Raw genomic sequence first — 12,896 nt, 5'->3', positions numbered from 1 at the left:
AGAGGGGCAGACAGAGCTGGGGAGAGAGAATCCCAAGCAGGCTACTCACCATCAGTGCAGAGCCCGGTGCAGGACTCCATCTCACAACCATGAGAACATGACCTGAGCCGAAACAAGAGTCGGATGCTTACCCGACTGAGCCACCCAGGTGCCCCCTGAGGTGATTATTTTAAAAAGTAGAGTCCTTGGTCTCTCTGCCCATCAAGGGTCTGATTCAATAGGTCTGGATAGGGCCTAACAAATAACCTTTCAGATAAGCATCCTGAATTGTGCAAGGGCCATACATTGAGAAACTGGTCTGGACTATAAAATCCTTACTATTTAAAAGCATACAGAATCAGGTCTTCACATTTTCATCCCAGTATCCATAGGAAGCTTAGACAGGTAAATATGACCAGATTTATGTTTCAGAAAGATCACCCTGGCTGTTGTGTGGAAAATCCAATGGAGAGGGATCTCACTGAGGACAGGAGGACCTGTAGGTCACTTTCTAATCCAAGAGAGAAACAACAGTGGCCTGGGTTGGATGGTAATGGTGGTGAATCAAAGCCAGTGGATTTAAGAGAAGTTGAGGGATAGGCCTGATCAGGCTTGGTGATTTAGTAGCATGGAGACAGTTCAGGATAATATAAAACTCACAGTTCACACCTTTTTTTAGGTGAGTTTTAGGCTTGGGCAAGTGGAAGGATGGTGATGGTTTACCGAAATGCGGAGCATGGAGGAAGCAGTCTTCATGAGGGGCTGCAGACCAGTGCATTGCTTATAATCCCTGTTCACTTGTGTGTGGCTGGATTGTCTCTAGCTCTTCTCCTTAATTCCTTGGAATTAAGATAATACTCTAGGAGGCCCACCTATGGGCCCACAGACTTGGGCATTTCTAAGAAATTCTGTTCCCCATTTTATGGAGCCAGGAAATTTCTTCTGTTTCCAAAGGCCTTCTTCCTCTTGCTCTAGGAGAAGGAATTCTCAAGAAATCAGTAATGCTCTGAATTGGTGAAGAGGCCAGGTTTTGAAGTTTGGGTTGCTTTAGTTTCCCAAGAAAACAGGATTGCTATCTTGGGAGGGGATGGGGCTATAAATGTCTTTTCCTCAAGCAGAGCTTAAGAGTTACGTTGCCTGACCCAGTGGAGAGCCCTGAACACAAAGGTATGGTATGGGTACTTTACCATAACTCTTTATTCAGGTCCCCCTATTGTCAGAAGGGGATGATGGAACGCGGGTAGGTGAATGCTAGTTGATAGAGCTGGGAGTAGCACCTGGGAATCAGCACTGTGTCTCATGCCCTAGACTGGACACACACACTGGTAAGGGCTCTTGTCACATCTCGAGTTTCATGGCAGTCCCGTTGGATGCTAAAGCATATGATTTCATGCTAAAAATGCAACTGAACAACTTTTGTTCTTTTTGTTAAGTGAAATTGACCATTATTTTAGCCTGTGAGTCAGCGTGGCCTACAGATCCAGCCTAGTCTTTTCTGTATAAAATGGACATTTTGGTTATTCAGATCTTGAGCCCTAGAGAGTAAAGCTCTGCGAGTCCGCTGTTCCCAGGTGCTGGTGGTTGTCCCATGTCCCTCCAGGGGTCAGAGATTCACTAATTAGCTGTCGTCTAGGCCTTACAGTCACCATCACTTATGGTTTGCTGCTCTATTTGCTGTGGCATCCTGGTAGAAGGCAACACTTTGAACACAAAAAACAAAGTGTTCCCCATCACCACCAAACAAAAGGAGACATAACCTTCAACCATGGCAACATCAAATTCTCAAGTTTTGGAATCGATAGAACGCTTCGAGTGTGAACAAAAATCAATCACTAGTAGTGGAACTCACTAAAGCCACAATTGTTTAAGCAGGTTAGTGGACAATAACAAAGTCATTGTTTAGGACTGAGAAAGCCAAGTGATTTGTACCTCCCTTTTGTCCCTCACTTTGCCATCTGTATTAGTTAAAATCTCTAGACCATGGATCTTTAGTAGTCAGAGACCATGATTATATCTGCATTTTAACATGTGAGCGCTTTTTATGTTGATCTTTAAGTTGGACCAGATGGGGTCTGCAGTACAGCTTCGGTACTGTTTCCTAAATACAGCATCAACTTGATATTTCAAAATGAAATAATGAGTAAAAGTAGCTAATGTTGTTTGCCCTCAGCTCTTCCAGGAGATTAGATTCTATTTTGCATTCAGTTGGAAGCCATTGCCGGTTTGGTGATGGGTGACCAGAGATGTGGTAACATCCCAGTCAGTCGGAGAATTAGATGCAGGGCACATTTCATTCACATCGCACTTGCCCCTCTCCGGGCAAAGGAAATCAGAATTCATTGTGCTGTTGTGCCCATGGTGTTCGCCAGCTTGCTGTTTTGTTGAGCAGCCTGGTGTGCAGGCTTTTACAGTAGCATCCTGGTAAAAATGAGCACTCTGTACAGCATCTCCCCAGCTGCTACCCACTGTGAAGTTTAACATTAAATCAGAAGAGCAAGGAAATCGAGATGAAAACGTCTGTACTTGGTTTCTGCGGAGGTGTTGCTGCGCATGTGGTGCCACAGGCAACACCGCTTCCAAAGACTGTTTTAATTAAAAGCCCCACCCAGTGAATTGGGGGTCAGATTTCACCCTGAACTCTGCAAGTCTGACTGCATGGGTGGGATATGGGGGGCACAGAATTTGGAACTATTCACAGTGTGGGAACTGCTCATCTCTCTACCTGTTCTTTTGCAAGGTCTCTTTTTAACTCTGTTTAATATGTGGATCTTTATTTTAACTAGACTTTCCCCTCCAAATTCGCGTAGGATTATGAAAATGAAGTGCACGCATATATGTTCGACAGTTTACAAGTTCTGATACTCAATGTAATACAGAATTTATTTGAAGTAGGATTAACTGTGATACCACATTTTTAAAGCAAACCTTTACTCATTTTGTTTCTTGTTTTCATAAAGAATTACCTGCATTTTCTCTGGAATTCTTCTACCCCCGCCCCCCACTCCTAAACAAGAATTCTTTTGCGTCATGTCCTTATTGATAACACCCTGCTTTTTATTAAAGTTTTAGATATTTTTTTTCTTAAATTTCAAAACTGTACAAAACATAAAACATGCAAACTAGCCAGGGGTCTTTTTTCTTGTTTTGGTGTTCTTGGCTTGTAATATAAATCATCTGGATCTGCTTGCTTGTTTTGAAGGTCTGTTGGTCTGTTTTTTGTTGTTGTTTTGTTTTGTTTTTGTTCTGATAAATTATCCTCAGGCTGAAGCACAAAACTTGCATGTCTGAATAGAGGTGGGGAGAATTTTTGCATTCAAAATATACCCACCTGAAAATTGGAGATTATTAAGGAAATGACAGGCCTGGAACTATTAGAAGCATGAATGTTAGACCTGAAGTGGTGTAACCCCCTCTATATGTTTATTTCTGTACAGCTAGCAATTTTGAAGAGTTTGATTTTTTTCTTTCCCTCCAGCAATCTGAATGGGTGTGTTGAAGTAGGTGGAAACTGCGGCAGTAAAAGCCTATTCCGTTAATCATCACACACCAGAATAGCGGGAACAGAAAACCGTTCCCTGGCAAATAAGAAAGAGAAATTGGGCCTCCTTTCATGTGCTTGAGCAGAACTGCATTCGAGATAGCTGTGCTGCTCCTTGCTCGGCGACCTTCCGGCCTCAGGTGAAGGACGGCCCTTTCTCCCTGGTCCCCGCCGTCCCCATCAACAGCACTTCGCGGGCACCCTGTGCCTGGCACCCATGGGCTGTGCTGTCTTCCCAGCTCTCTGGCTTTCCCGCAAGGTCACAGGCCCTCTGGTTTGTTGTCTGTACTCCCTTCTTTAGATATCAGTTCCAGTTTTTGTCATCTGTCTGCTCTGTGTCATATTTGTGTCATATGTACTGTGGGATGACCTCATCTGTTTTCTGCAACTGTTATTTCTTTCTTCTGGTTTTTGGGAGGCTTCCCCCTAAAGGGAACAGGCAGTCCGTGTAGGTTAACAGGTTAAGATTGTGGGTCCACAGCCAGATCGTGCAGGTGCCACTCCAGTTTCATTCTCAGCATCCTCTGACTCTCAGCTGCTCTTTTCCTCATTTTCCCATCCACAAAATGGAGATGATGGTAGGGCCCACCTTGCAAGGCTGGTGGGAGGATTCAGAGAGGTGAAACAGGAAACACAGTAGTCCCTGGAGCAAAACACACTCTTAATAACACTTAGTAAATGTTAACTTTTGGCTTTCTTCCCCTGAAATCCTCCTATCTCCATTTCCCAAATTTACATTTCTGTCTGTATCTCTAGCTTTCTTTTGTTTATAGCTCAACTTTTTTATTTTTTTATTTTTTATTTTTGAGAGAGAGAGAGAGAGAGAGAGAGAGAGAGAGAGAGAGACAGTACAACAGGGGAGGGGCAGAGAGGGAGGGGGACACAGAATCCGAAGCAGGCTCCAGGAGCTGAGCCGTCAGCACAGAGCCTGACGTGGGGCTCGAACCCATGAACCGGGAGATCGTGACCTGAGCCGAAGTTGAGACGCTTAACCGCTGAGCCACCCAGGAGCCCCTATAGCTCAACTTCTGTGTATAACTTAAACTCATCTGCTCCAAGTTTCTCATTGTGGTCAACTACCTCGTCTTTTTCCTTAGGTGTTTTCCTTTATGGTTGATTTTTCTATCTCCCTCATCATCCAGGGTGAGAATTCTTTGAGATCTATCTTGCTCCATTTTTATATACAAATCCTCACCAAAACAGATTTTCTTAAAATCTCTTTTTCAGTTATCTGTTACAGTGCTCTTACATTATGATTTTACCCAAGGCAGCATATAAGCTAGTGGTTAGAAATCTCATTTTTGGAATCAGAAGGTATCTCGGCATAGATCCCGGGCCTGCCGCTTCCTAGCTGTGAGACCTTGGACTTGTTAGTTAACCTCTCAGAGCTTCAGCGGCCTCTCTGTGAAATGAAGATAGTATCACTTCAGTGAATTATTGTGAGGCTTAAAGGAAGTACATTTTTTAAGTTCTTGGCATGCCCCTGGCCAATAGTAAGTGCTTAGGCATTCACCTATTACCACTACTCTCCACTGTAGCTGGTCTTCATCTCTCTGTTTTTATGGACAGTTCAGAATGACTCAGCAGAACCACTGTTCCTTACTAGGGGATTTTTTTGAAAGACTCAAAGAACTTATACTGAAAGGGTCTTTAGAGGATTTTAAACCATTCACCTTGACAAAAATCAAAGGTACCACTTAGTAAGTGGCCGTCATGCATGATGTGTGGTTTTTACAACCCTGTATGTAGATACTGCAGGGGCTCTAAGATACATACACCCCTAATCCTCCTAGGAGTGTCATGATTGATATTTGAGCTCTTTTCATTCCTGCTCTGAACTTCAGATTTTTGTCATCGTAACATATTGCTTCCATAACTCCTTCACTTAAAATAAATAAAATAAATTCCTTGACGTATGTTCCCCAGCCTGTAGTTGGACAGATATTGCCAGTGACTGGAAACGTGCTACTTTATAGTGTAGCCCATTTCATTGCTGAACAGCTGGACAGATTAAATACTTTTGTGTTTTGTGCTAAAATCTGATCCCTATGTATTTTTTTCTCTGTTCATTTTTTTTTTTTAAAGAAATACAGAGAGCCAGTCTGACTTCTTTCTTCTACCTGATGGTCCTTTGACCTTTAAATATGTGAGTGTAACTCTTGGTTCTCTCATTGTTCTCTACTCCTCTGCTCATTTTGGAAGTGACCGCAATTTTACATGTGCCCTGCCCCGTGCATACCAAATACTCTCTGTCTCACTTTTATCCCCCTGGGTTCAGATCTGGGAACCATCAGGGTCTTGGATCTACATGTATGTGTTAGGTTTTCTTTAAATAGCTTTAGAGGTGTCAGTGAAAAGCTTTGATTGTAAGTCACTCTGCCATCAATAGTAAGCCTGAATATTTATTTCAAAAGTCATTCATTCTCGTGTTAAGTATTTACAGAGTTTCTTTCTGTTGGCTCCCACAGGCCTCCTTATTTGTCTTTCTCTTCCACAGTCTCTTGCGGTTGTGAGTAGGTGAATAAGGCCAGGAGAAGAAGGCCTTTAGATTTGGTTCCCCTTCTCCACGGTCTCTGCTGTTGGGAAAACAATCCTAGCACTCTGCGCACACAGAAGACTTTTTCCTTAATGAAAAAGTCTCAGAGATGTTATTGTTTTCTCATGAAAGCTGGCAATGAAAAATCTAGAGTATCAAGAATAATTTAAAAGCAAACTAATTTTTTGTCTTTTCGTAGTTATTAAGATTCCTGTCAGATGTATTTTGTAGTTAGATTCCTGACAGCAGCATTATTCAGGCTCCCCAGGTGGTGTGTTGGGGTGTTGGGAGCATTGTCAGCAGGCACAACTGCTTGGGTTTGCATTCCACCTTCACTGCTTTCGGTAAGACCTCAGTTTCCTCAACTGCCACGATGAAGTTCATAAATACTGCCCATCTCCTAGGGTTGCTGTGAGCAGTGAGTTTATTACTGTCAAATGCTTTAGAACAGCATCTGGTGCATAATATTTTTTTTTCAATATATGAAATTTATTGTCAAATTGGTTTCCATATAACACCCAGTGCTCATCCCAAAAGGTGCCCTCCTCAATACCCATCACCCACCCCCCGTCAACCCTCAGTTTGTTCTCAGTTTTTAAGAGTCTCTTATGCTTTGGCTCTCTCCCACTCTAACCTCTTTTTTTTTTTTTCCTACCCCTCCCCCATGGGTTTCTGTTAAGTTTCTCAGGATCCACATAAGAGTGAAAACATATGGTATCTGTCTTTCTCTGTATGGCTTATTTCACTTAGCATAACACTCTCCACTTCCATCCACCTTGCTACAAAAGGCCATATTTCATTCTTTCTCATTGCCACGTAGTATTCCATTGTGTATATAAACCACAATTTCTTTATCCATTCATCAGTTGATGGACATTTAGGCTCTTGCCATAATTTGGCTATTGTTGAGAGTGCTGCTATAAACATTGGGGTACAAGTGCCCCTATGCATCAGCACTCCTCTATCCCTTGGATAAATTCCTAGCAGTGCTATTGCTGGGTCATAGGGTAGGTCTATTTTTAATTTTTTGAGGAACCTCCACACTGTTTTCCAGAGTGGCTGTGGTGCATAATATATGTTCACTAAATGCTATTAACATGGTTGTTGTATTGGCTGAGGTCATAGCTTCATTTCTTCACCCAGGAGAAGAAATAGTCACAACATAAACAGATGGCCTTCACAAGACAACCCACATCTTCTGTAGGCTGCTTTTAGTTTGAAGAAACAGCTAAATGTTTTCACTATATCCTACTAGAGAACTGTATACAGTTAGCTTCTTGCTTTTCGTGGAATTTATGATGTCCTCAGTCTTTCAGAGCTGTTGGAAATGTATTCTAAAGTTGTTCATTAGAGTTCAGAGTGTGTTCATGTTCTGTGATCGAGGGATCCCTGCTAGTAAATGTGTAATCCCAAAGTGTAGGCACGGAAATGGGTAGTGACACCATCCTTACTACATACAGATGCACTCCCTGTTCTGCCACATGAGCATCCACCCCCACTGTGATGTCTGTTCCCCACTTTGAAATTTCGAGCAGGTTGGTCTTAGTCTAAGTTCTAAGGAAATGATGTGGCCAGGAATTCTGAGAAATGGGGTGGTCAGGGAAAGGGATGCCATTTTTGGTGTCATAGTCTGAGGATCCCTAAGACTAGTTGAATTATAAACTAGGGGAAATGATAAATAATTGAACATACCTTCTGCCGTTATTGAGAGTAATCTTGCCTTACAATAGCTTTAGCAGTGGGTCTGGCAATTCAAAGGAGACTGTTCATTTACTTCCAATTGAATACATACTGTGGTCATTTTTCACTACAGGGTGTTTAACAGTTGGTTTCTTCCTCTTAAATTGGAGGCACTTGTACAGAGAACCCCTTTTTGTTCAGTGGAGTGTGATTTCTTCATTCAATTGGTTTTATAGACTACCTATCATTGAAGATTATGGCTATGGTTTATTGAGTGCCTAGTATGTCTAAAGTATTCTGCCTCCACCAGGAGAGGGATGAACAGGACACAATCTCTTTTCCCTAGCAAGGTGGGGGAAACACAGGAATCTAAACAACTGATTCAAATAAGAGGAAATAAGACAAGTCTTATAATTGAGGTTCAAGCAGGGAGCCACATGATCAGATCAGTTGTTTTCAGTTAAGAGACCTACTTATATTTACTTAGGTGGTGGCGTTTGAGCTAAGCCTGGAGGATGTGGTAGGATTTCAGGAACTAGAGAAAGAGGCTGCAGTCTACACCGGGAGGAGGGAGGAGTATGGACAGAGGTAGGAGTGTGTGGAAGCGCTGGAAGGGCTGAGCATGGGTGCTGGAGACTAGGCTGAGAGTAGCTCCTTTCAGGGTCTTGAGTTTAGTGATGTGTGATTTCATGGTCTTTACAAGATGTCCACGTGGAGGTATACTCTGAGCCGTTATGGATTCTGTTCCCGCAGATAGTGGTGGGAGATTGGGATCTGAGAGTCAAGCCTTCTGAGAAATCCTTGAGACCTAGGGGAGTAGAGTAAGGAGACTTGAGGACAGAGGGCTGACAGATGCCTCCCATTTAAGTGGAAGTGGTACCAGGGAGGTAAGGGTCCCATAAGAGACTTTGGGCAGGGACAGGCTCGGATCAGAACTGGCAGATGCTGTGACTGAGAAGAGGCTTTTGAGTAGGATAAAAACTCTGATTCTGACTATTGTATTGTCTTTTAAAATTTTTTATTGTAGACATTTTCAAACTATACATAAGTAGAAAAGTATCTTATACTGTGACCCACCATGTCCCCATTGTGCAGCTTCAGTTATCAATATTTTATCAAGCTTCCTTCATCTCCCACCTTTCAGGGGAAAGAGAAGGGAGATAGGGGACTTTTAAGCACCATCAGGCTTGTATCACTTCTGCTGCGCTTTAGTTTGCACTACGTCATAAGGACAATTTGTTTCTATACTACTCTAAGTCATTATCTAGCCAAAGTTTAAAAAAATAGAGAGTAGTAATTCTCTGTCAGCCAATTAAACTTCTTTTTGTTTAAATAATTTGAAGTCCTTGAAAACCACATCAGCAGTGCTTTTTAATTCTATAGAGATTATATCTTACTCTTTATTTTCTCTTTCTTTCTTTCTTTCTTTCTTTCTTTCTTTCTTTCTTTCTTTCTTCTTTCTTTCTTCTTTCTTTCTTTCTTTTTGAGAGAAAGGTGGGTGGAGAGGGGCAGAGAGAGGGAGAGAGAAAATCCCAAGCAAAGCTCTTCACTTGGATCACGGAGCTCGATGCAGGGCTTGAACCCACAAAATGTGAGATCATGACCTGAGCCAAAATCAAGAGTCTGAGGCTGCAATGAATGAGCCACCCAGGTGCCTGGAGATAAGATCTCACTCCAAGGGCGCGTTTGGGAAACAGGCAGTGTCGTGAGGAAGATAACAAAACGTTGTGGAAGGGATGCCTCTTCTACATGGCAGGTGATGCGTTTTGATGGGAGGCTGTTTATTTTGTATGTACACTTACTTCCTGTGAATAGCATTGGACATCTAAATCAAGCTTCCTGTCTTTAGATCAGAGGACTTACAATAATAGTGGCAGTTTTGGCACCTCTGACCCACATACCATTCAGTTCCTAATCCTGGAGCAGGGGTCCTTATTTGGGACCTGTGGCCGTCTCCGGAGACTTTTTTTTTAGTAAGCTTCATGCCCAGTGTCAGGCCCAAGACCTGAGCTGAGATCAGGACTCAGATGCATAAGCAACTGAGCCACCCAGGCGCCCCAGCCAGAGACATTTTTGACTGTCATGCTCTTGGGCGTGAAGGGGCTACCATCATCTAGAGGAAGGAGAGAGGAGAGGGATGCACAGGGCAGCTCCCCATAACAGAGGCTTAACCTGCCCCAAGTACTAGTAGTGTCAAGGCTGAGAAACTATATATTAGCAGAATACCGTATTTCAGAGGAGAATCGCCCTTTTTAGTTTGGTATTACATCACATGTTTGTGTACCAGGTTACTAATAAGAATTTTTCTATCTCCTTTGGAGAGAGGTTAATGTCTTCTAGATGTTTTTCATTGGATCTCCTGTATCATCTAAGTTGGGTTTGGCCATATCTTTGGGCCTACCAAACTTCATTCCAATTTTTGTTTTCTTTGTGTCCTTGGACTCTAGCAGAGCATGGAAGTGATTTGGTTTCTCTGGGTAGGAGATTTCAGGTAGAATGCATTTTCTGAAGACATGCTCATTGGTCTGAGCAAAGTTCTCTCTTTGGAGGAAGATGATAGCTTGAAGGTGTTATTTCACAACAGGTGAGTCTTGTTAAGTCAAGATATGATCTATATTTCTTCACCCTGATTTGAAATTGAGCAGTCTTTTGTCATAATTGAGAAACATAAATTATTCCACTTTCATTTTTTTGTAGGAAATACAATTGGAGCATGCAAAGCAAGCCTTTGTGCAAAGGGACAATGCCAGGACTGGAAAAGTTACAGCCATTGACTTCCGAGACATCATGGTTACCATCCGCCCCCATGTCTTGACGCCTTTTGTAGAAGAATGTCTAGTAGCTGTAAGTTGTAACTTGACCTAATGAAGCAGTTTATTTTACCTGGCAAAAGCTTGGTAAATAAGGGATTATAAAAACAATTCTTAAAAATTATGAAGAGTTTTTCAATTCAAACTAACGTTTTCTTAATGTGATCTCATATATTATCAGACTTCCCGACAGGGTATGTTTTGGCTAGTTTTAGTGAGTAGGTTGATTTGTTACCTGGATAATATGGAATATCTCAAAGAAACATGTGAACTGGGTTTTTAAAAAAAGGTAAAAACAACTTTATGATTTCATGTTAGTTTTGCTTTATATCTCAAAGTATGTCAATATGTCATATTGTCATAGGTCATATGTCAAATTCTAATCTTCACTTTTATCTATTCTCCAAGGCAAAAATTTTTTTAAAAATAGTGCATGCAGATGTATTTCTTTGATCAACAGAGCAGAATCTCTAAACTTTAGATTCACTCATTCATTCACCATGTGTGTTTTGAGGCAACAGTGACACATAGGATGCGTGAGCCCCGTTCCTGTGTTGTAGCTTCCATGCCAGTGGGTGCCCAGCCCCTCTCCCTACCTCATGGACCTGGAAGGTATCCTATAACATTCTCTGCTGGAGGTTCTCAAGCCTTGGTCACAAAGCATAAGAATCACCAGGGATGCCTTTCTTTTTCTTAAAATTTTTTTTAACATTTATTTACTTTTGAGAGAGAGAGCATGAGTGGGGAGAGGCAGAGAGAGAGGGAGACACAGAATTGGAAGCAGGCTTCAGGCTCTGAACTGTCAGTACAGAGCCTGACGTGGGGCTTGAACTCATGAACTGCGAGATCTGATCTGAGCTGAAGTCAGACGCTTAATCCACTGAGCCACCCAGGCGCCCCAGGGATGCTTGTTAAAAGTACAGATAACTAAGTTTTCTTCCAGGCCTATGGTTTTATCATCTACAGGTGCTGAGGTCCTAGAATCTAATCTCGAAAGCTTCCCAGATCATTCTGACAATCACACGGTTTTGGAAACCCTTACACTGTGGTTTGGTAGTCCCGGGGAGACTTTTGGGGTTTTTTCACCATGCTCTGGGTTTCCCACAATGCTTACCATAGGCAGGAACTCAGGATAGCTTTTCACTTTTTTTTCCCCTGGTGCCTCTTTTTGGAGGCATGGAATTCTGACAAGGCCTTTTCCACTCTGGCACTGTGTTAATCTAACTCACTTTCTTGCCTTCCTCCTACCCTTCGCTGTTCCATTTTGAACTCTTATATCAGCTATTTTAAATGATTACTAAGTTAAGATTTATGTGGTTGTTACTTTATAAATAAGTGCTTTCCTAATAAAAATATTTTGCCTTGTTAGGGAAGGATAGAATTTGAAACCCCAAACTGAAGTTCCATTCATAACGGACATGCTATCTGTTTCCCTTGCCCCCCCTTGTGAAAAAAATACGGTTTCTTACAAATTCCGATTATCAGAATTCTGACCAGTTTTAACTCCTTTCAAAGCACGTGACATCTCATAATTTTATCGTAATACGCTTGTTTGCTAGAAATCCCACCAATGTAAAGTCTGTACTTAAATGATTATTTATTGCTAGTTATAAGTAACATGACAGATCATGATATTAATGTTGGCTTGACCACTTTTCATACTGTGTTTGTGTTGGAATAATATAGTTTTACATGTATAAGCACACACACATGTGTATGTGTATGGTGTAGTTGTGCATGTCTGAGCCTCTCAGAATTGCTCATTAGATGAAATAAACAAACTTATAAAACATTTCCAATTGAAATTTGAACTCTGTAAATTACTACTGGTCCTGTTGTTATAATCCTACACATGTATTTATTTAGTGTTCCAGGACTTATGTGTGGAGAGTATAAGCTCTGGTCGTGATTAGTTGCAGTTACTTTTAAAATTCACTTACAGCTTTTTTATTTTTTTTTTAATGTGAAAGGAAAATACTTATGGCCATTTCTTTTCAGACATGCATTCTTGATTACTTCCAAAACTAGCATTTGATATATGTACTTCAGAATCTTCTTCATTCTATAAATCTTTTGTTTATTGTTCTTCTCCCATCTCTTATTTTCCACTTATTTGAGGCTGCTGGAGGTGCTACGTCCCATCAAGTTAGTTTCTCCTATTTTAATGGATTCAATTCACTCCTTAACAACATGGAACTCATTAGAAAGATCTACAGCACTCTGGCTGGCAACAGGAAAGATGTAGAGGTGACTAAGGGTGAGTGAGAATAAGTCTGAATTTTTGCCTGCAAGTATCTTGGTGTATTATTATTAGGGTGAAGAAGGCAACGGAGAGTTTATGTTATAGATTTTT

At 41.6% G+C, this 12,896-nt stretch overlaps 1 protein-coding gene across 7 annotated transcripts in view; it reads left to right on the top strand.

Moving 5' to 3' along the window:
* The window catches only part of SLC25A13 (solute carrier family 25 member 13), a 190,305-nt gene that overhangs the window by 103,275 nt on the left and 74,134 nt on the right, over window positions 1-12,896 (top strand). For all 7 annotated transcript variants that reach the window (XM_045052405.1, XM_003982783.5, XM_019825505.3 and 4 more), the window contains 2 exons: window positions 10,431-10,577; window positions 12,662-12,800. In XM_045052405.1, coding sequence (XP_044908340.1) covers window positions 10,431-10,577; window positions 12,662-12,800 — 286 coding nt within the window. The remainder of the gene's footprint in view (window positions 1-10,430; window positions 10,578-12,661; window positions 12,801-12,896) is intronic.

This window comes from Felis catus, chromosome A2, assembly GCF_018350175.1.
Source record: "Felis catus isolate Fca126 chromosome A2, F.catus_Fca126_mat1.0, whole genome shotgun sequence".
Lineage (NCBI taxonomy): Eukaryota > Metazoa > Chordata > Mammalia > Carnivora > Felidae > Felis > Felis catus.
Note: the sequence above shows the minus strand (reverse complement) of the source record. Positions and strands in the feature narration are given on the sequence as shown.